Raw genomic sequence first — 22356 nt, 5'->3', positions numbered from 1 at the left:
AGCCGGAGTTAAACCACGACAAGGGCGCTTTCCCTCTCTCTGCCTGGCTTTCTCCGCAGCCTCCAGCTTCTTCCCCAGCTGCTGAATTTCCAGCTGCTCATCTTGCCACGCTTTGCCTCACTCCACAGCCAGGTTCTGTAGTCGCTCTTTCTCCTCATTCGCCCTCTCCAGCTTGGCTAGCAGCTCACTGTCCCGAGCCCTCTGCAGGCTTTCTGCCTCCTCTCCCTGCGCAGCTGTTTGTTGGCGCTTCTCCTGGAGGCACTGCAGCTGACCCTTTAGTGAATCTATCTCATGGGCGTAGGCACGCGCTTGCTGGCGCTGAGCTTCGAGCAGCTGCTCTTCCCGCTCCTGCGACTCTCCTAAGCACGTTTCTCCTGGAAGGAGTCGAACCGCTGGGAGAGCTTTCTGGCCTGGGCAGTGGGCCGAGCACTTCAGCTTCCTTCTCCCTCGCAGTCTGCCCGAAGAGTGCTTCGTTCTGCCGCAGGCGCTCATTCTCCTCCCACAGCTGCATATGCCATTTCCTGTGTTCGTCCTTCAACTGGATCATTTTTTCGCAGTTCTTGGCCAGATCCCTGAAGCGCTCCCCCAAATGCTGAATCCGTTGGGTCTGGGGTTTGATTTGCACAGTGTCCTCTGTCCGTTTTTCCAGCTCCATGTCGAGCTGCTCCAGATGTCTGCAGCATTTGTGCACATTGCCTTTTTTCTTAGGGATACAGATAAGGCGATGCTGTTGTTCCAGGCGTGAATGTAGCATCTCACTTTTCTCCTCACTGGGGCTCTCCCAGAGTTTCTCCAGGCCTTTTGTCAGATCTTCCATCTCTTTGCCTGTCTCTGGATCACTTGTGGGGTTGTCCATCCCTGCCTCTCTCTCATCCTGAGCCTGGGCCCCGTGTCACACAAAGATGCGACAAAATTTGACAGTGACTGCTCCTCTTAGTGACATTCAGCATCTTTAAAAGGTGCCCGACTGCTGTGTGGCCAACACCACTGCAAAAAGCTGGTGGAGTTTCTCTGGAAGTCCAGAGAAACCGGTGCGGGGGGCAAAGGACCTCCCGAAACCTGCAACCCACGTGGTCCTGGAGCCCTCCGCACCGGCTTCAGAGTCAGCAGGCGATGAGAAGGATGCCAGACTGCACGATGCAAAAGCAGAGAATGCAGGCTTAGTATTTATGCAGGCCTATTCATTAGCTGATTACTGACTTTGCTAATTATTCCTTCTGCAAACGCTGCTGTTGTAGTTACGAGAACTACTATTGTATTTAGGTAAAAAGCTTGTAAGTGATAAAGCTGTAAATAATTCCTTAAGCAATCCTTTCCTCCGCCTTCATTTTCTCCTACAGATCTGCTATTATAAATGGAAGTAAACCACCACAGGGTGTTTTAGGACCAGCTCAGGGTGGTGGGCTTATTCACGGGAACAGGAGGCAGAAGAAGGAACGGGAGGTTGTTGGACACGGAAGGTGAGAGGTGGGACTTGGAAGCACCTGGTTTCGAGGAATTAAAAATGGTGTAATTTAGAACACATACACGCATGTATACATAGGTGTGTACCAAAAAACCCCCATCTGGGCTAAAGCTGAGCTCGTAAAGTGAAGGGGGAAGAAAAAAAGGGGAAGTGGCGTGTTTCTCTGGGCAAGGATGTTCAATACATCAAGACATTGGAGGAGCACAGCTGCATTAGCATAAAGGGGAACTGCAATTAAGAATCAAAGCCTAGCTCTTAAGTAAACTGCCCTTTAATGAGTAACTAACTGTACGCCTTTAAAGTTTTGGTTGTGGGTGACTAGAACCTTTCCTTCTGACTGCAAAGAAACTAGTTCCTGGAAACTTTTTGTCCTAACTTCATAACCTTGCATTTCTTTATCAGCTTAATATCGATCTGGAACGCACTACGGTAGTTAGGAATGGCTACGAGCTGGGTGGAAAACTACATTTATCGTGTGAACCGTATTCCAAGGAACAGCAAAAATACCAGTGATCATTTTTTTTGAAAAAGGCCATTTTGCATTACTTTAGTCCTGCTGGTTTATGTGCTCAGAAGCAGCCGTTGCCTTCAAGCACCTTTTAATACATCAGCACCACACCCTTTTAGCAGGAGGTGAGATGTTAATGTTCCTACTCTATAATTAAATCCTACAGCATGCATAGGGTAATCAAGGCACTTTTTCCATGGATAAAACAGCTGGGTTTGTAATTTTCCCATCTTCTGAGGTTCATCTCACCAGGACATCTTTGACGTTCCTTGTGTACAACAATAAAACAATAACTACAGCTGCTAAAGCTCTGCTGAAAAAGCTTTACGATCTGTAGCTGGATGCACTCCATGGCAGAACAACAGTGACAACAATAACTTTAAGTAGCAGGAGTAGTGGTGGTGAAGCGCTACTATCCTTTTCCAAGACACTGCTGTGACTGGCTCTGCTGACCTCCTGGAAACGTAGGAGCACAAGGAAGACCCACGTTTGTACGCGGTGACAACTATCCCTGTAGATTTACCTATCATAGTCCCCATTTTCTGCACGTGCTGAAAAAAAGGTATTAAAAACTGGGGAAGAGGATGAATTTTTGTATTAAAGGGCCCATTTTTGTTACTTCGCTCAGTTTCCTGATGATCTAGGTGGGTACATATGAGTGCTGTGTCATGAGTTAGTCACGCTAATTAATTACAAGTCCAGTGAACAAGTAATCACGTAAAACACACTCAGGTAGCTTTTTGAAATTTAAACCGAGTTTTGCCTCATTTAATGTTAAGCAGCATCTCAGAGAATGACAAAATGCTGTGTCTGTCTCTAGGGTGGTTCAAGAATAGTCAGCCAGAAGATGTTATACTTGACCAAAAGAGAAGGAGATTGACCCTGTGACAGACCAAACATTTTATTTTGATGGCAGTCGCGTTAGACTGTCGAAATTTTGCACAGTGGAGAAGACAGCAGGTTTTGTGACACGTGCCTGCAAATCCAGAGGCTCACGGCCGCATCCCTACAGCTACTGGGACACAGCAATGCATTGAGGCTTCACAGGAAACACAACAGCAACTTCAAACCGGGCAAAGTGTAGGTCATGTTCGCAGCAGCCTCCTTTTTCAGGCGAAAATGAGTTCACATAGGCAGCAAATCCAGATGAAGTAGGTGCCTCTGCTATTCCAGCGTCACCACCTCTTCAGGAGTGGCTGTGTGGGATGACAGAAGCAAAGCAGCTGCTGTACCATTTAAGTCCAAATGCGCTGCTGTGCAGTGCTGTACGTGCGTCGGTCCCACGTTGTACGAGAATAACGTTTTGCACGTATGCAGAGCGTAATCTGCCACCCATCTCATCCAGAACACCCCAGGAATAGGACATCAAGACAGACAGCTACCCGTGGCATTTGTAAACTCCAGACTGCCTGGTACATGAGAGAGAGAGTTGGCTCCCCAGCAGGGTGAGTGGCACCTTTCCTTTTTTCCATGCCCAGTGTATAATAGCGACCAAGTAGCATTCAAATTTCTATGATTAAATTCAGTAATTGAGTTATGAAGAGCCACCTTCTCTCTCACCGAGGTGCAAGATTTCACCAGCTTTCAGACCTGCACATTTGGAGTAAATTTTTAGACCTGCACATTCAGAGCAAAGGAATGTGCATTTATTTTCAGCAAGGTTTTCTGTCTGTACTGTGTTTTATTGCATGCTGAACTGCTAACATAAAACACTGGTGTTTAATAAACACTGCATACATATTTAGCTTGAATATGCTGCTTTTATTTAGAAAAAAACCCCATATTTTGTATTTTATGCATTTATCTTTCTTCGGTAGCATGCATTTCTATTTACAAATTCCAGTCCTGTGTCCTCTGCTGCAAAGCACCTAAAGCAAGAGCACCATAATCCCAGCAGTCTCCTAACGCCGGTGCTGAAGCAGGGATAGGTTATTTTGCAAAAAAGCTGATAGTTATAGGAACAGATGAGTACACTTTGCAGAATAAATACCCAACATACTTGTCATCACTAAAACTGGCAGGATTCCATCCTTTACCATTTGAATAAAAAGGTTTCACCTCTGCCTTCAACATTTAACCACAAGGATTGTATACTAGCAAGACAATTAACGCATATATAAGCAAAGTTTTTATAACCCTGATTTTTATAGTCCATTGGAACTAAGAGTCCCCTGCAACCTGCAGAACAGGACATTGACAGTACCGCTTTAGGGAAGGCTTCTTTCATTGTAGAAGCGACTTTCACATCCTAGAAATATGCAACTACTGATAAAGGAAATATAAAAAAAATACTACTTCATGCTCATATTGCTTGCTGGAGAGATCCGACATGGCATAATGAGGATATAAACACATACTAATGAGCATGAAAAACATACTACCTGTTGCTACCTTTATTAATAACGCCTCATGACCAATACTGGAAGTGTACAGAAAGAGTTGCTCTTCATTTTTATTTGCTGGTAATTTAAGGGATCAGGAACGCTTCAGTTGGGCAGCGCAAGCATCCAGGTGTCACAGCTGCCTCTACCACTGAATCCTGAAGTGCCTTCTTTTCTTGAAGTCATTTGCAGTGACTAAGAAATGTAAGGATCCCTGAAGTTTGCATCATAACCTGCAGGCAGAAGTTTAATTGGAAATACGAAGTGACATTTGACAGCACAAAACCAGAACAGCAACGGAGCAGACTGTGAAAAGAGCTACTGTGTTCCGCTTCCAAGTTGTACCCCCACATCTTTAATTCCATTCCCCATTTTTTTTTTTGACGCTAGCAATTAGAAAGCCACCTTATTTTGACAATTTTGCAACCATTAGCATCCTGAGAGGTAGTGTATCTTCTATCCACGTGTTTGGAGAGTTCATCATCTTCTCCCAAAGGGCAGTTTCACCTGAAGTAGAATCCATCCAGTCTACAGTAGTTCCATAGCTTTTGCCTAGAAAAACATCAGTTTTAAGAGAAACATTACTTGGAGTGCTGCAGAGTTGAGCAGCCAGTCCAATCTGCCTGTCTTTAAGATGGGTTCACCTCCTCAAGTAGCCGACCTAGTACTAAGATGGGTTCACCTCCTCAAGTAGCCGACCTAGTACTTTGAAGAGCCAGTTCTACATTTTTACTCTTGAACAATTCTGTCAAATACCATTAATGAGAGTTTCACACAAAAACTCCATCATCTTTCTCCAGGCATTTTTTTTTTTCCTTAGTCCTTTTGCCCCCATCCCAAGAAGAAAGATGGAGGGTTGATTAACATCTGAGAGGCATTAGGAATAGAACAGGACACTGATTTTGTACTGACATACAACTTTGGGTACTCTAAAATTCAAATGCAGATGTACTATCCTAATCCTTCCCTCAGACAAAAGAGGACAATGAAAGGGAGAAATGTAATTACATGGAAAACATACAGTTCTTCTATCTGTACATCTTGTATTCTCCTTATGCCAAAAACCTGTTTGCATTTATAAGTTTTCCTATCCAATGTCTTCAAACCTTATCATTCATTCCTGATCTATCCTTTTATCTCCACCCAATACTATCTCTACACCACATACCTAGTTTTTGCATGTGGGAATTTGTAAGACATTACGAAGATTTTTGGGTGCAAGAATAACATATCGTGTACTTCAAGCAGTAGCAGATACAATGTACGAGCAGAGAAAGGTTTATTTCTAATATTTCTCCTTACTTGTCTGTCATCCTAACCCTCATAACACCATGATTTACATTTATTTAATTTACATTAAATTCACTCAAAGGCTGTTCAGTGATCTTTGCAAAAAGAGAAGAAATGGAAAGGAAGAGGGGAAAAAAAGACTGTATTCTGTACATTAAGGATTAATGTGATCATTAACCTGTTCCAAGGCCTATCCTGAGGCCTCCCAGGAAGTGGTTGGCTAGTTTGTTGTGATCCCAGACTGTCAGTTCTACGCAGGCTTCTTTCAAATCTTCTGGTCGGAAGCCATCGTAGACCATGGTGTGGTTGAATACTGGATTTGCAGTTTTTGCCACTGTTCTTGTTTTCTGGCGACTTTTTCTGCTAGTATCTGGAAGAATGGTACTTCGGGAAGAGAAAGCACTGTCAGTTTGCACTCGCACAGCACAGCCTGCATTAAACGCACGCTTCGGCATCAAAGGCCGTGTCCACCTTTGTGCTTCAGAGGATGGAAGGGGTGGGGAGGTGGGAGTAAGGCACAAGTGGGTTTATGTGCTGTATTATCACTAATGACACCGACACCTTTTTGTTGCTGCCAGAGATTTCCCAACCATCTTGTTATTCTTGTCTCTACAATTTTAGTCTTGTTTGTGGAAAGGAGGAAGAAATACAACTCTGCTTCTCACTTCTAGCTCCTCCCATGATATGCTAAGCTAAACCACACTCTTGCACAAACATGCTTTGTTGAGATGCAAGTGAAAGGAGGCACAATTGGGACTGGCCCTTCCACCAAGTGGCTGAGCAGACAAAATGAAAGAGCAGTGATTAGGCAGGAAGATCTCCAAGTGTTTTCTCCTTGGTGGTATATACTTACCATCTTGAAGCTGTAAGGCCTCGTAGAGACAATTTGCATTACAATAAAGGAGAATTGGATAGTAATTAGGTGGTTTTTAATTTGAATGTAGAAAATGGAGATAAGATTAGAAAGCAAAATAATAGCATTATTAGGTCACATGTTTGATGGCTTTAACCACAGTTCTTACCACTTAATAAAAGAGTTGAGCCTGTTGCCTCTCAGAAGAGGAAGGTCATGGCATTCCTTCACCCAGATGTGGACCTCACCAGTGGGTAGAGTCTTCTTCCCTGTAAAAATAAACCAAAACATCTGATTATGCTTTGTAGATCCCTTTTAAAGATTAATTTCTACAATGCAACAGTTCCTGCCCATTTGCAGAGGTGATATTTGGCCCAGACCCATTATGTCACATCTTAATTCAACATCCCCTTCTGTACTCTTGAAGCCGCAGTCTTCATCCCATCACGTCTGTATTCCTACCGTGACTTGTCTTCTGTTACAGCTAAACAAATACATGCTACTGGCCTTCTCTTTCCAAGCCTTCTAGATGAGGAGATCAGCCTGTCCTCAGTCTACACAACATTAGCATTTGTTGCTGCTTGACCATTCAAATAAGCTTCTTTGTGCTGCGAGCATATTTGATTCTCATTGACTGACTGGATTAAAGACCTGACCTGGCTTCACAGCTGTTACTGGTTGCCAGACAAGATTGATCTAAAGACAGTGTGATCTGTTTGGCTTAAAGTGCTGCATTTTAAATTCTTATTGCTGTTTTCTACTTCTAATATTGCTTGAATTTACTGTGTTGTCATTCTTTATTTAGCATATCACAATACCTGCCTGATGATTTATAATCTCTGGAATCATTAGTGAGAAAACAGGATTTTGTTACACATACAGACTGCATTACAAATCTAAAATTATAACAATGAGGTAATTTCTCCTGTAGTAACATTAAAAACAAAAGATCCTGAAGTGATCTTTGGATCTTAAACTGAATTCATGACCAGGGTGATTTAATCTTCCGGGGGGAGGGGGGGAAATCTCTACTTTTTTGTTAAAACAAGATGTCTGAATTGGCTGAAAAATGTTAAGAAGCTTTTTCTTTTAATACAAAAAAAGAACAAAAACCCTCAAAGGCCAGACAAGCCCAGACAAAGCAGCAATGCCTACCTCCGACAGGGTGTGGGACATACTGGAGGGCTAGTTTCATCTCCCCTCTGTGTTCTAGTTCAGGAGCCATTGTTGAAGTCTGAAATTAAAAACAACACAACACAAAACCCACCCCAAATCGCAAACCTTGCAGTGCACGCACAGATTTTATCACACCAAGTTTTCCACTGGAACAAGCCCGATTTCTACATAAGGCAAGTTCTTTTCCTCATTTCCTTACCCATTAATATTCCCAGTTTGCAGGACATGAGATTATAGGGCAGGTTTAACCCCTTGACAGTGCCTCAGATATGCAGCTCCTCCACTTCAGTGGGAAACAAGACCCAGGAGAGGCCAAAAGGCCTTCAGGTGCATCTTTTCCACTGTTGTGCACTTATTTAAAACTAGACCATATGCTCCTTCAGTTGGGAAACTTACCCTTTGTGCAACAGAAAGTGTACTTTTATAAACTCATTTCCATAGGAATGTTTTGCCTCATTTAATGTTATCTGAAAGTCAGCCTCCACAGGAGTTATCTTGCAAAAAGGCAGAAGAATGTCACTTCTTCACGTTCCCTTTTCCATAGAGAGCCACGGACCATTTGCAGATGGCAGTTGTTCACATTTGGTTACATTTATTGACCCAGAGCAGTTTTAAAATCAGTCGAATTAAACTAGTGCTAAAGACTACCATGACATTCCTGGTCTGTTCTGCAACATATAAAACTTTGGATTGAATGGATTTTGGGATGAACCAATGAAGTAAATTCAAGGGGAAAAGAAAAGAAACAAACAAACAAAACCCAAAAACCAAACCAAAAAACCAACACCATCAGAAAAGAAAAAGAAAAAGAAAGCAGAACCTCTGGCAGTGGCTTAGCTAAAGGTTTAGGTTTTGTCTGAAACCCATTAACAAGAGACATAAAGACATGGAATTCATTACGTCTGATATTAAACTGTTGCTGAACTTACTCAATAGGTTTACTTCATATTCTGGGAACGTGTGGCTTCAGGTATCTGTCACAGCAACGTGACGTAAGTGAAAACCACCTTGAAATTCCTACTCCTTAGGCTATGAGGAAGTTATTCCTACTGTAATAGCTAGCTACTCACTAAAACCTCAGAACTGAATGTTCCACTTACCAGTAAAGAGGTATTTATGATTACAACCAACACAAAAACCCCACGACACACAAGACCAGGCCTAAGTAAATAATGACAAGGTTTTGCACTTACGCAGTGGAAAATGCAGAACAGCAACCCCCCCTTAGTAACCTACCCTTGGCTTGAGTGGAAACCAGTTGATCTGCTTGTTGGATTTATCGTTCCAGTCCCAGGTTCCTAAATCCAGCTCCACTTCACCAAGGAAGCTATTCCTCCCAAAGGTATCATTGTGCCAGACAGAGATATTAAGGCTTTGGTTCTTTAGGAGATCCTTTTCAATTTTATACTGCCAGGGGAAAAAAGTGAGAATAAAAAAGTTAAAACAAGCTGATTTTCATCAATGCCATGTCTGAACGGTTAGAGAAAAACCTATCTGGGTTTATACATCCATAACTGCTCAGGTCTTCATTACAAAGAAAAACTCTCTTCATGTTTTCCTCTTTATTTCAAGCATCTTGAACTCCTATTTAGCTTGCGTTAGTTTGCAAGAAGTATACAACCACCAGTGTACAGTACACTGTAGAGTTAACCTATCAATGAAGGACAAAGGTACCTCTAAGGAGGAATCCATCTCATCCTAACACAGACATCTCTTTTGGGAGCATCTGGACCTGCGCCTAAAAGTTAAGGTTCCTCATACTTCATGCCCACAGTATTTCATGTCGAGAAGTAGTCTGAGACATACCCGCAGTATTTCATTGTAGACTGGATTAAAGGTTTTCTTCTTTACAGAGGTCTTACGTTTGCCCAGCTTGTATTTCTCTGGAAGCAGGTAGGTCTTTACATACCTAAAATACAAACATGCTGGTAAGAAAAGCAAGGAAGCACTTCTTCCAGCTTCCCCTTCCAAAATACACAAGGTATCTGTTTATAAAGTAAAAGAAACCCACTGAAGTAGCTGTTATGTTCTTCAACTTGTTACGCTTAAGAAATCAAACAGCAGTGGTGAAGTATAGTAATAGTTCCCAAAGTGGGACATTCCTATGGGGTGAAATCCATTAAAATGTTTCCTCAATACATAAAATACAGAGTATTTAACTATGCCTAGATATCACATTGATAGGCTGTAATCCTACTGAAAACTTATCAAAGCAGAATTTACCATCTAGGAAGTTGATTTTTAAAAGAGAACTTAGTATTGTTAAAAGAATCACAGAATCATGGAATAGTCTAGGTTAGAAGGAACCTTAAAAGACCATCTGGTTCCAACCCCCCTGCCATGGGCAGGGACACCTTCCACTAGACCAGGTTGCTCCAAGCCTCATCCAGCCTGGCCTTGAACACTTCCAGGGATGGGGCATCCACAGCTTCTCTGGGCAACCTGTTCCAGTGTCTCACCACCCTCTCTGGGAAGAATTTCTTCCTGATATCTAATCTAAACCACCCCACTTTCAATTTAAACCCGTTACCCCTTGTCCTGTCACTACAGGCCCTTGTAAAAAGTCCCCCCCCAGCTTCCTTGTAGCCCCTTCAGGTACTGGAAGGTGCTATAAGGTCTCCCTGGAGCCTTCTCTTCTCCAGGCTGAACAAGCCCAACTCTCTCAGCCTGTCCCCATAGCAGAGGTGCTCCAGCCCTCTGAGCATCTTCGTGGCCTCCTCTGGACTCGCTCCAACCAGTCTATATCCTTCTGATGTTGTGGGTTCCACAGCTGGACGCAGCAATCCAGGTGGGGTCTCACAAGAGCAGCGCAGAAGGGGAGAATCACCTCCCTTGAGCTTTGAGGTTTGAGCTTCCCATGTTAATTTATGTACCTTTTCAATTATTTGTTGGGTTGTTTAATCCAACATCTTACAGAGATTGGAAAAACAAAATCAGCTTTCATTTACATGTTAAAAGAAAAGTTTCCATTAGGAAATAAATACATTCTCTGTACTTACGGGTCTGAACGCTGTCGCTTAACATCTGCCACTGCCAGGTCTTTACACTGGCAAATAAAAATGTGGAGCTCGTTCAGCTGTTCAACATAATCAATAGCAAACTGAATGTTCCCCTTCACATCAATATTGCCAAAGTCTGCACTATAGATGCTCATTAGGCTTCCGCTCACCTGTATCACACAAAAAGAGAAAAATTTTCCAGGCATTGCATTTCACCAGATACTTCAAGATTAGCGTAGAAGTTTCGTTCAGAATTCAGACAGTAAAGAAATCAACTGCATCCCTTCAGAGGTAATAACAAAATGTAACGGGCACCATTTACACAAGCTTCTCAGCAAGCAGATGAATGAAAGAAAGGTATTTGTAAAAGATTTGCAAATATTTGTAAAGATTTTAGGACAACAGGACTCTTGAAAAAACTGACAGAAAGATTAGTGATAAAGCCTATAGGGATGAGTTATGAGGCTTGTTCAGTCTGGAGAAGAGGAGGCTCTGGGGAAACCTTACAGCACCTTCCAGTACCTGAAGGGGCTACAGGGAAGCTGGGGGGGACTTTTTACAAGGGCCTGTAGTGACAGGACAAGGTGTAACGGGTTTAAATTGATAGAGGAGAGATTTGGATTAGATATCAGGAAGAAATTCTTCCCAGAGAGGGTGGTGAGGCACTGGCACAGGTTGCCCAGAGAAGCTGTGGATGCCCCATCCCTGGAAGTGTTCAAGGCCAGGCTGGATGAGGCTTTGAGCAACCTGGTCTAGTGGAAGGTGTCCCTGCCCATGGCAGGGGGGTTGGAACTGGATGATCTTTAAGGTCCCTTCCAACCCAAACCAGTCTATGATTCTACAATTTTAAATAAAACACTGAAAATTAAACAACAAATACGCATAAAGAGAAGGATGTACAATCTTCTTTTACTCTCAACATCCTTCCACAAAATTCTACTTTTTCTCACGAAGTCCACATAAACTAATGATTTCTGACTAGCTAGTTCACTGACTTAATTATGAATCCTACATACCAGTACTGTCTGGTACTGGGAGTACAGACCAGTACTCACCCCTTTTTCTAAGCGTTTGTTCTATATAAATTGTCCCTCACTTTCAGTTACAAATGTAGGCTCTTAAGGTAAAATTCATCCCTTTGTACAGTGCTTAGAGAGTATGCTGCACTGCAGAGTCCTGAACAGGCTCCAATATATTACTTGAAAACAAGGAAAAAAACTGTAAAGCTGATTTTATTTATTTTAGGCATTTCCATGAAAGTGTTCACATAACAGAGAGGAAAGAAAGGGGACAGAGATGCCAAGGGATGAAAGATAAGAGGAACAAGAAGGGAGCTGATACAATACTGAAGAAATGAGCAAAAGGAAAGTGCTGTTAAAACAAGACTTTGGTTTACATACAGAGGATAAGGAGGCCATGCCAGAAGAGCCGCTAAGATTGGTTAGAGAGCTGGGACTCTTCTTGATTCTGCCAAGGGAATAACTGCTTTCTGATGCTGTATCTGTCTCTCTGTCATCACTCTACAAAAACACCACAGAAAGAAAGTCTGTGCAGGTTCTTTACAGTCACAAGGAACATTAAAAAGAACAAACAGAATTTTAATGCAGATTGAGACTCAGTGAAAACCTGAATTTAAATCCCCTTCTAGTGCAACATGAGTAAGCAATGTTTTTTTAATTAGGCCATGCACTTAAAAAGTTGAAAGGGAATTTTTTCTGATGGTAAGCCTACATTGAAAATTTTTTAAGGCAGTAATGCAACCAGGTTTGTTTTTTTATTTTGTATCTCAAACAGCAATGAGAAAGTATAAAGTTAACTTTATGGGGACAATTAAACTCAACTTTTCTACTTCATCTCACGCATAAACTTCTGAAAGTGATAACGCTCAGGTCTCTTACCAATCCTTTCCCATTCTATAGCAAATACTATCAACTGTGTACCCTCTATCAGCAGGGCAGCTATCGGGAAGGTAACAGCCACAGTAGGACAGCCTTTTAAGAAGGCAAGCAGGGCCCTGCTTTTCCAGCAAGGAACTGAAGTTTTGGTTCACTTAGTCACTATTCAGGTTATGTGCTGACAACCCCGTTCTGTCTCAATGCTATCACTGTACTAAAGAATTGATGCTTTACTTCCCATGTGTGCCTTGGCACCTTCCTGTGCAGAGAAAACACCATCTCCCAGCTGTATTCCACCCATGAGCAATTTACAAGGCTTCCCCCCTCCTTTATACAGTTTTGAACTGCTGTTATAGATCATCTATTAACAGATGCAAAATTAGTAAATAGCAATTTCTACACACATTGAGAAACTGAATATTTATAGAAATAAATAGCATATAAGCATTTTGAATGTGCCTTTATAAAGATCCATTGATTGTGCCTTCTCTGGCTATACCTACACTGCTGAGTAAAGCAGGCCTGCATTGCTCCCCGGCTCAGAAGCCAAAGGTAAGGACAGACTAGTGTCCATCCTACCTAGGGCAAGGGTCCTTGAGAGAAAAACATATGTTTGAAAGAGGTATTTGGGACTGTCCTAAATAATTTCAGGGACCGAAGTAACAGTTAAGCAGTGCGGATAACCAGTCCTGTTACACAGACTCTTTAGAAGACAGGAAAACCCTAAGGCCTCTTTTAGAGGAAGGACAAATGGCCATTTCAATGGCCTAAGACCATTTCAGCTGCTGTCCGCACAGTGGGTCAGCAGAAGAGCTTCAGGACTGAACCCAGTTCTTCTTACTTTCAACCCTGTCTTTAATTTACTCAGCAAAGCATGCTCTCTGGCTGCAAACAGTCAAAGCTCTTCTCCTGGAGGTTTGTGGAAAGCCTGGAGGTTCAGAGACAAGGAATTATTAAGCACTTGGGTGACTGCATGCCTCCAGAACACATTACACATGTGATCGTGGGCTTTTTTAAAGTTAATTCCAAATGTTAAATAAAATCATTGTTACTATTCACAAGGAGAGAACCCTTACTTTTTTAGCCTTTTATCTCTTTTAAGCAGAAGGAAAGCCCACTGGTACTCTAAAAGATTGATTTATATGCTTTTCTTTTTTAATTAGAAAGTTTGTTCTTATCAGAATTCATTATTTTAAAAATAATTCCAGAACTGAACTAGCACAAAGAAAGGAGTGTTAATACTATCGTAACTACATGGTGTCTACAATGCTTATTTCTGTAATTTCTACCAGATTTGCATTATCCATTCTTTAGGTTTGTGCTTTGTGTTGGCCAGGTGGTACTTCAGTGGTGATAAACTCCAAACCAGCACATGGTATACATACATGCTGTATTTATAGATATACAGTCTGTTTATACACACACACACGTATATGTGCACACGTGTGTGCATGCTTATGTCTTGTTGCTCACAGCATCCTGTACTGTGACCTTGACAGCTCAAGACAGAATTGGGACTAATGGCAATTTTAATGATAAATTTGAGGGGCATAATAAACAGATCTGGGTTCTGAAAATTTCTTAGACTATCCATGTGAACCTTCCCCAAGCCCCTTCTACTGTAACCAGACTGATTACATAGAATCCTTTGGCTTTCAAGCATTTGTCAGGCTGTTTCGTTCAGAACACGAGTCAAGTTTTTAATTGGCTTCTCACATAGGCTGTGACTGGTTGGTTTTAGACAGTCAGCCGCTCATTTCAGACTTGTTTGGTATCCCACCTCTAATACTTTGAAATGCTGATCTTTTGAACCATCCATGGTACAATGTTAACAACCTCAGAAAAGGTTCCTGTGCATTCTTCTCAGCAGAAGGGGCATTAGGATGGTGTAGGTTTAGAGAACCTTTAATTAAAGAGGTGTAATTCATGGACACTGAATGGTTCTGAGTTCTGCACTTGAGGTAAACTACAAGGCCTACAGGGAAGCTGGGAGGCGACTTTTTACAAGGGCCTGTAGTGACAGGACAAGGGGTAAAAGGGTTTAAATTGAAAGTGGGGAGGTTTAGATTAGATATCAGGAAGAAGTTCTTCCCGCAGAGGGTGGTGAAGCACTGGAACAGGTTGCCCAGAGAAGCTGTGGATGCCCCATCCCTGGAAGTGTCCAAGGCCAGGCTGGATGAGGCTTGGAGCAACCTGGTCTAGTGGAAGGTGTCCCTGCCCATGGCAGGGGGATTGGAAATGGATGGGCTTTAAAGGCCCTTCCAACCCAAACCATTCTATGATTCTATGATTAATCAAACCTTTTGATTAATTGATTTTTTGGTTATTTCAGACTTTAGGAGGTAGACAGGCCATAGCATATTCCCGATTCTGATGCTTCAGTCATTTTAGACACTTGTTTTAGAAAAATAATCCAAAATATTGCTGTTTATGCTGCAGTTATATTGATAAGGGCAGGGTAAGCATCAATTCCTCATTTTATAGCACAGACACAGGGTTTGGGGTTTTTTTTTTATATCTATGCCCCAAATTCCTGTGTCCCACTTAAGCCAGTGTCCACTGATACACATCCCTCATTGACAGGATGTGGGTGTTTGTACCACCATTTGCTAACAGTCTGGGGAAGGGAGCTGTGCATGTACTTTTGTCATACAAATTCATGTTCACCCTATGGCACTCAAAAAAAAAGAAAGTAGGAAAAAAACTATGGTGTTACCCAAGTTTAATAATGACAAGGTATTTCCTATTCTCCAGAGCTTCCTGTTCCCTGTGACCAATACCTTTTAGGCATTTATGGCAGGAGGTTTGTGCTTGGCCTAAACAATCTCCACTCCTCTCCCTACTGAATGTTTGGGTCAGGCAATTCAAATTGTTTATCACTTTCAAGCTTCAGTGTCATTTTAGGTGATTTGAATACAGCCTCAGAGCTTACTCCAAGGCCCACACCATGATGATGATGATAACAATAAAAGACTGTAAGCCTATAATTATTACAGGCACAGTATGTCGTTGGAAACTGGAATTTCACTTACACGGAGTTAACAGCCTGGTACCTGAACCTACATCCCTAAGCAGAACACCAAGCTAACATGCCTCGGAGAAGGGTTACAGATGGTGACTTTCCTACCATTTTGCATGCTCATTCAGGATTTTAGGCTCTGAAGAAAATAAATGTATGCACATATGTATGTTCTGAAGAAAAAATAACACTTGTTAGCTTAAGGATAGAGATTGCCTTTGGGAATAACAGCAAGCATTCACTATGCTTCCATCTCCTAGATGAAACGTGCGCTGTATGTTTAGCTGCACAGTGAGAATAAACCTCTAGTTGCTGGACTAAAGCTGTTGAAAGGTTAATCAGCCACAGGTTGTTTGGGATCATCTCCTGATTGTTACACCACAAGCTCAGCTCCATGCCGCGGTCCAACAGTAAACTGACTTGGCAGACCCTGGGAAGCACTACCTGACAAATGCATAATGCCACAGGAATCAGAAATTTTAGTAATAAAAAACCAAACAAAACAAACAAACAAAAAAAACCCCCAAAAAACAAAACAGAAAAAAAAAAAAACACAGGTGGAACTTGCCTCTTCCTGTAGGAATGATGGTACTGACTTGCTGAGTCCTTTGACTTTTTCAGGATTGGAAAACAGCTTATCAGGCTGTGAGGGCACTGTGGAAACTGAAGAGCAGTAATTCCAAAGGTTTCAAAAACAAATTTGTACATCAAACCAGTGAGATTCCATAATAGAACATGATTAGAAACAAACAGCTTTGGGTGAGATACATGCACATGCACAACCAGTTTACAACTTGGATGCAAGATTTCTCCCTGCCCCCAGGACTCAGAGAAGCTATCATTAGGAAGGATTATCTACTTTGACATCTACAACACTGACCAAAGAACTTTGGCTGGAGCAGAAATGTTTGAATTCCTTGACATGATGTACAAGCCTGGGTGCTGCAAGCAAATTCTGATCAAATGTGACGAAGATGACATTTTCAGTTTATCTTCTAGATTTTCTTCCTAGAATGAGGCTAAGTGCACGCATGCACTAACCATACCCCGACTGACATTAGAGTCATCGTAGGATTCTTGGTAAGAAGTCAGTTCACAAGCCAAACTTTGTTCTTTTATTTACTGAAACTAATGGCAATAGGAACATTTGTGTAAATCAAGCAATTTTTAGACCTGAACAAGGAAGTTTCAAGTATTCCTACTTAATTATAAGATGCAGATCTCATTAATAAGTAGTTTTTGCAGCCCACCTCTTCAGCTTTTATATTTCTCTATTGAACTTCAGTTCCATGTTCTTTCATGGTACAAAGCTTAATTGCACAAGCTAGCCGTACAATAATCCAGTTTGCAGCAAGCCCACAGTTCTCTGAATTCTCCATGCTCTAACCCACTTACATTTAGTAATACAATAAAGTTCTACATCTTTGGACTGGATACACACTGTGAAATGCACCAGCACTGACTATCTTATGACCAAGGATTACTTGGCAACAAACAGCCAGCTACAGGGGCACGTATCTATTGCATGAAGTGAAACACTGCACACATGATTGGACTGTGTGCAAGGCATGAGTTAAGCTTTTGTAAAGCTTTTGCTGTTAAAGCTCAAGTAGTGCTCAACATATCAGTTACTGTCAGTATGCAGTTAGATGCAGTTTCCCCATTGAACCAGGATCTGGTCTAGATATATAACTTGTTAGTTGTTAAATAAAAAAGGATTTTTAATGTATTAGATTACATATGAGTGGAGAAGTCTCTCCATTGTCTGTTGGAAGAATCCTATTACTCACTTCCTGCTGCATTTTCATTCCTCTCTCGATGCTGATCAGATTTTGGACCTGCTCAGTATTGACAACAGTCATTCAGTAGCACAAACACCTTTGCAATCTTATAAATAGCACCAGTATATTTTATGCGTGGGAACTTTTTGACTTCCCAGACTCTCTATGTTTTTGTGGTTTACATCACTGTCCTCCTTTGAGGAGCTGGATCATAACAAAAGGAATATGAGTGTACAAGCTAGGCAAAGCAAAAAGATCAAGAGCTTTTTCAGGAGAGCTTGCCTTATTTTGTCTGGACAGCAAACTATTTGGCAGAGTTTGTCATTTTTTCAAAACTTTGCTCTTCATAAATTTAACTCAAAAACCCTCAGCCTTTTCAGATAAGCATCTACACATTCCATACTGAATATATAATATGCTTTCCATAGCGGTCTCCATTTGAAAGCCAAATGCAGTGCAGTACTACACTCCTGTTAAATTACTGGACACCACATGCATCCCATTACACTATGATCATCCTATTATACTATAGGCCACTAACATGCAAAATGTTTTAAAGCATCCAAAAAAATGACAATAAATGCAACCGTGCATAACTATGAAACTGTAATGCCACAAAGCAGTAAATAAAGAATTGTGTTATATTCCACGTTATTCGATGGTTTTCTATTCTGTTCATCTTGACATGTTCTTGGAGCAGATTTGCTTTTGTTTTGCTTAGATTTGGAATTTCTGAAAGTATATAGAAAAATTCAGCAGTAAGGCATCTGTGATGCACTAACAGACTGATGATACCCACAGTAGCTGATCTAGCAGTTCGTCTATTGCTTAGAGTAATTCTACTCTGAATTGAGACAGGGATTGTAAGAGAGCTTCCTTTCAAATTGATGTATTCTGAAGAGGGTTTTTCACTAGCAAAAGTCACTTTGCACCTCATAAAGCAAGAGATCAGAGACAAGTTCGCTAGTTACTTTATCCAAGTCTTTAAACTGACCTGACGTTGAAAACTTGTTGTGGATGCCCCATCCCTGGATGTCTTCAAGGCCAGGCTGGATGTGCCTTTGAGCAACCTGGTCTAGTGGAAGGTGTCCCTGCCCATGGCAGGGGGGTTGGAACTATATGATCTTTAAGGTCCCTTCCAACCCTAACCATTCTATGATTCTATGAACTTGCAAAGATTTCAATAACTGTTTCATAGGCTGAATGACCAAAGGTCAAAATAATACACCAGTAGGTGGCACAGAGTTTCTACAGATACAGTAGGATGTAAGTATATTCCTTAAGAATCAAACAACCCAACAACATTTCTAGAAAAGCATTTCAGTCATGCTGAAGTTAAACCTAAAAGCGCAATACAACTCTTGCTTTAAAAAACATCCTTCATTAGCAAACAGAGACCATTGAAAAAGCAGTAAAATTCCATGCAGACACAAAAGATATTTACCATCTTCAGCACTAAGAGCTAATTCTTCCTTTGGATTATTTATTTTTCCTTTATCTGTGCAGGAAAAAAGTAACAGTTAGAAAAATGTCGCTGTTCAGTACGATAAAATGGATGGCAGTGGCAATCGCAGAATTAAGAGTAACGAGGATTAAAACCCAAACAAACCAGCAGAGCCATGGGCATGGTTAAATTCAAGAGGTTCTTTCTACTCCACACACTACTTCAAGCCTAGGTCCAAGCAGCAGTCTCACGTTGACACGGTTTCTATCAGAGTGCTGTTGCAACAATGTTAGTGCACACCTAAAACCTAGAAACTAGTTAGAAGCAAGCAATAGCGTAAGTAGTATTAGAAGAGTAATTAGCCAACACCTTTCAAAAGCTGCATCTCCACACTCCAGGTTACAAACACGTTCAGTTGATGCCTTCCCCATTATACATAGGATAAACATGAAAACACTCGGAAGCAGAGTGAAGGCAGACAGGAATAATAACAAAATCCTAGGAGGCCACAGAGGGAAGGCAGGAATGAGTTTTAAATACAACCCTGTCTCACTGTATTCCCTTCAAGTGAGTTTGGCATATTAACTGCTGGAGGACACAGGTGAAACACTACTAAACTAAGGATTTTTTCATACTTCCACTGTTTACTAATTTGACCTCAGGAAGTGGCCAGGAGCCAGTGGCAGTTGCTGCTCATTACTGATTTGGGCAGTTGCCAGTACTTTCACTACTGAAAGAACTGTCCAAGAAACAGTTCATCACCACTGATTAACACAGGGCATTTTTGGAAGATGTCTCCTTCACAGACCAGTGTTATTTCAAAATTAACACAAAGAATGGAAAACTAAACTGTGTGAGAAAATAATTCCATTCTACTACGGCTTATTTAGAAACAGACAAAACCACTACTTCGCAAAGCTGTATGGAAGACCAGCATGAACACGTTTAAGCCAAACTGGGGGGTCATGGGAGACACACACAAGCTTTGTGCTCACTTGAGGTGGCTGATGGAATGTCCTCTAGACTTTTGGAAGGCATTTTCCTATCTGCACTCCTTTTCAAAGCCATCAAAACAGGGTTTAATTCTTCTTCCGAACCTGTTACGAGACAAAACACATGAACACTGCACACACAGACATGCCGTTCTACTCAAGTCACTAAAAAACCAACCATGGATTTCTCATGAGAATCTCTTTGGACTGTTAGCAAAGACAGTAAACATTCAATGAAAATACAAAATAAATCCAAAATACACAAAATAAATGGCTGATCTGAAGTGTCCTTTTGTTCTCTCGAACTTCTCTCAGCCATCAGTATGGAGAGGCAGGTTGGTTGATTTACCCTCTGTAGGTATCTCTGTACTGACGACGGTTTGGGGCAATTATGGCACTTAAATTTCTAAGAACATTATAGGATAAACTCAGACTTCAGCTATTTTGTAACCATCTTGATATAAATCAACACAAAAAGATTAATAGCTTTAGTTTTTCTCTCTGGGTAAATTTGTCTATTATATTTTCTCCCAGTGAAAATAGTTTTGCTTCAATACTCGAGTAACAACCACAAAAACCCCAGCTGTGTTGATATTTGGACCCCTGGAATTATGTAACTGTCTCCAAGAGCAGAACCAGGACAGATCTATCTGATTCAGAAACCTGTAAGACCCTTTTCTCCTCCCCTCTTCACTTTCCTCCCCATCAGCCAACCAACCAGGCCTTAGAGTGTTGCTGTTTGTAATTATGGGTAAAAACAAATTTATATTTCCTTTTTCCTTATTTGTCCTAAGTTTTCACTGACTTCCATTGGAATCTCACTTTCTAAACAGGCTCAAGACTAAGTTGGCAGGCCCTGGAAACTGCACATATTTCTCAGATTCTCCAGGTGAAGAAAACATTCCCAGTCTCTCAGCAGCAGATTACAGGGGATAAATTATCTCCTCTACCTTAAGGTCTTCGATGACTATCACACACTGTACGTTGACTAGAGCTGACATTCAACCAAATAACGAAGATCCTCGTAAACAGACCATTTATATGGCCACTTTCTAGTGCAACAGGCAGCAACGTTAAGTGAAACAGCACCAAGTCTTGGTATTGTCTTTATATCCAGCCATTCCACTGATGAAGTTTTTACCTTTGAAGACTAGTTGGTCAAACTAAAGAATGAACTCACTCAGCCACTGAAAACTCTTTTTTCCCCTTTTTTAATCCAGTGTATTTATGAGAAATACCAGATTTTGAGCATTACAATGTTATCAATTTAAAGGCAATCTCACAGGGGAGGAAGAAAAAAGTAAATCATGAAGAATGATAGAATTGATTCATGCTGCTAAACTCCCCTTCCCAAAAAGGCTTAACCAAATGTAGTACGTGTTTATCAAACACCTTCCCATTAAAGAACTCTATTTGCTCTTCCCATCCTTCACAAACAATTATCCAAAGCATTCAGTTAAGAAATATCACACAGACTTTTGATTAACGCATTTCAAGTTGGCTACCAAAAACCATCACAGCCATTTTTAACAACCCAGCACCATGAGTTTTAAAAATCAAACAGCTCACGAGTTGAATTTTTGGTTCCAGAGTGGGACTCAGAGTTTTCATCTGAAAACTTGGATCCCAAATTTGAGCCGTCCCCTGCCTCTTCATCATTATCCTCGTGCTGAGACATTAGGCAGAGTTGAGCTCCTTCTGGCTGGAGGGAGTCGCTCTCATCTTTACATGGTATGCTTGCTCTTCTGAATGTCATCAGTGTGTTCAAATCTGAATTCTTTCCAGAGGCATCCAAGTAGCTGCTTTCATTTCTCCTTCCTTCTTTGTTTGTCTTGAATAGCTTGATTGCAATCATATTGGTCTCTCTTTCTGAGGGAGGAAGATCAACTACAGCCACGTTTTGCTCTTCTATTTTATTAATAGCTCTACTTCTTTTACAAAGATCAGAAGCTTCAATTTCACTTCCTGCAAGATCATGTACTGAAGCTTTGATACTTTGTTCTGCAGGTCTCCTTTTGATAGCTATCTTCATCTCTGTATGACAGCTACCGAAAGCGTTATGTGGCTGTGACACTGGCACGCACAGAGTCTCTTTTTGTGAAGGAAACATATGAACCCCAAACTCTTCTTGTTTATGTAAGTCGTCGGATACTGGACACGAAACTTCAGATGTTTCTTGAAGAAGTTTTTCTAAAGAGCATCTGAATTCACTGAATTTTGCAATATTTGAAACCAAAGTTTTTTCTATTGTGTCTTGTATTTCTTGAGGATGAGCGCTCGCTTGTTGATGTAGAGCATCAATACTTAGTTTAGTCTGTGTTTTACCTTGCATTTTCTTATCCATATTTTCCAGCACAGAGGCTGATGTTGCAGAGACATTTTCTGGTAGCTTCTGCAAATTAACATAAAATACTCCATATTCAGCCTTGGACAATTCAGATCTTTCGAAGGTCTCACCAATTTCCTGCAGCAGCTCTCCATCACGCTCGTAGGTCATGCTCTTAACTTCAATCTCCGCAGTCGTCTGTACTGTGCTGTCAGCACGTTTTGGTT

At 41.3% G+C, this 22356-nt stretch overlaps 2 protein-coding genes across 2 annotated transcripts; both read right to left on the bottom strand.

The window, feature by feature from the left end:
* Nucleotides 1-14: 14 nt before the first annotated feature.
* On the bottom strand, nt 15-4304 carry CCDC89 (coiled-coil domain containing 89; the record flags this gene model as incomplete). Its single annotated transcript, XM_010150017.1, is given in 4 exon segments — nt 15-353; nt 356-427; nt 430-880; nt 4269-4304. Coding segments are annotated over 4 exon segments (898 nt in total), but the record flags the coding sequence as incomplete, so codon positions are not given.
* Nucleotides 4305-4571: 267 nt separating this feature from the next.
* Nucleotides 4572-22300, bottom strand: LOC104505082 (synaptotagmin-like protein 2). Its single transcript, XM_010150016.1, has 13 exons — nt 21373-22300; nt 19807-19908; nt 18812-18865; nt 17377-17424; nt 16155-16249; nt 12073-12192; nt 10673-10842; nt 9480-9582; nt 8910-9080; nt 7653-7731; nt 6667-6766; nt 5823-6028; nt 4572-4906 (listed from the first exon to the last, which is right to left on the bottom strand). Exons 1-13 carry the CDS (start codon nt 22298-22300, stop codon nt 4761-4763), a joined length of 2322 nt encoding a protein of 773 aa, XP_010148318.1. The 3' UTR covers nt 4572-4760.
* Between the last annotated feature and the right edge of the window lie 56 nt (nt 22301-22356).

This window comes from Eurypyga helias, unplaced genomic scaffold (genome assembly GCF_000690775.1).
Source record: "Eurypyga helias isolate BGI_N326 unplaced genomic scaffold, ASM69077v1 scaffold50594, whole genome shotgun sequence".
Classification (NCBI taxonomy): domain Eukaryota; kingdom Metazoa; phylum Chordata; class Aves; order Eurypygiformes; family Eurypygidae; genus Eurypyga; species Eurypyga helias.
This window is presented reverse-complemented; position numbering and strand designations above follow the sequence as displayed.

What these genes read in the sequence shown, in the direction of transcription:
- LOC104505082 (XM_010150016.1), bottom strand. Translation starts at nt 22,300, where the DNA reads ATGACCTACGAGCGTGATGGAGAGCTGCTGCAGGAAATTGGTGAGACC. An exon ending in GAATGAAAATGCAGCAGGAA is followed by an intron (nt 16,250 to 17,376) that starts GTGAGTAATAGG and finishes ACTGCTCTTCAG; the next exon opens with TTTCCACAGTGCCCTCACAG. An exon ending in GCATGGCCTCCTTATCCTCT is followed by an intron (nt 10,843 to 12,072) that starts GTATGTAAACCA and finishes TGTGTGATACAG; the next exon opens with GTGAGCGGAAGCCTAATGAG.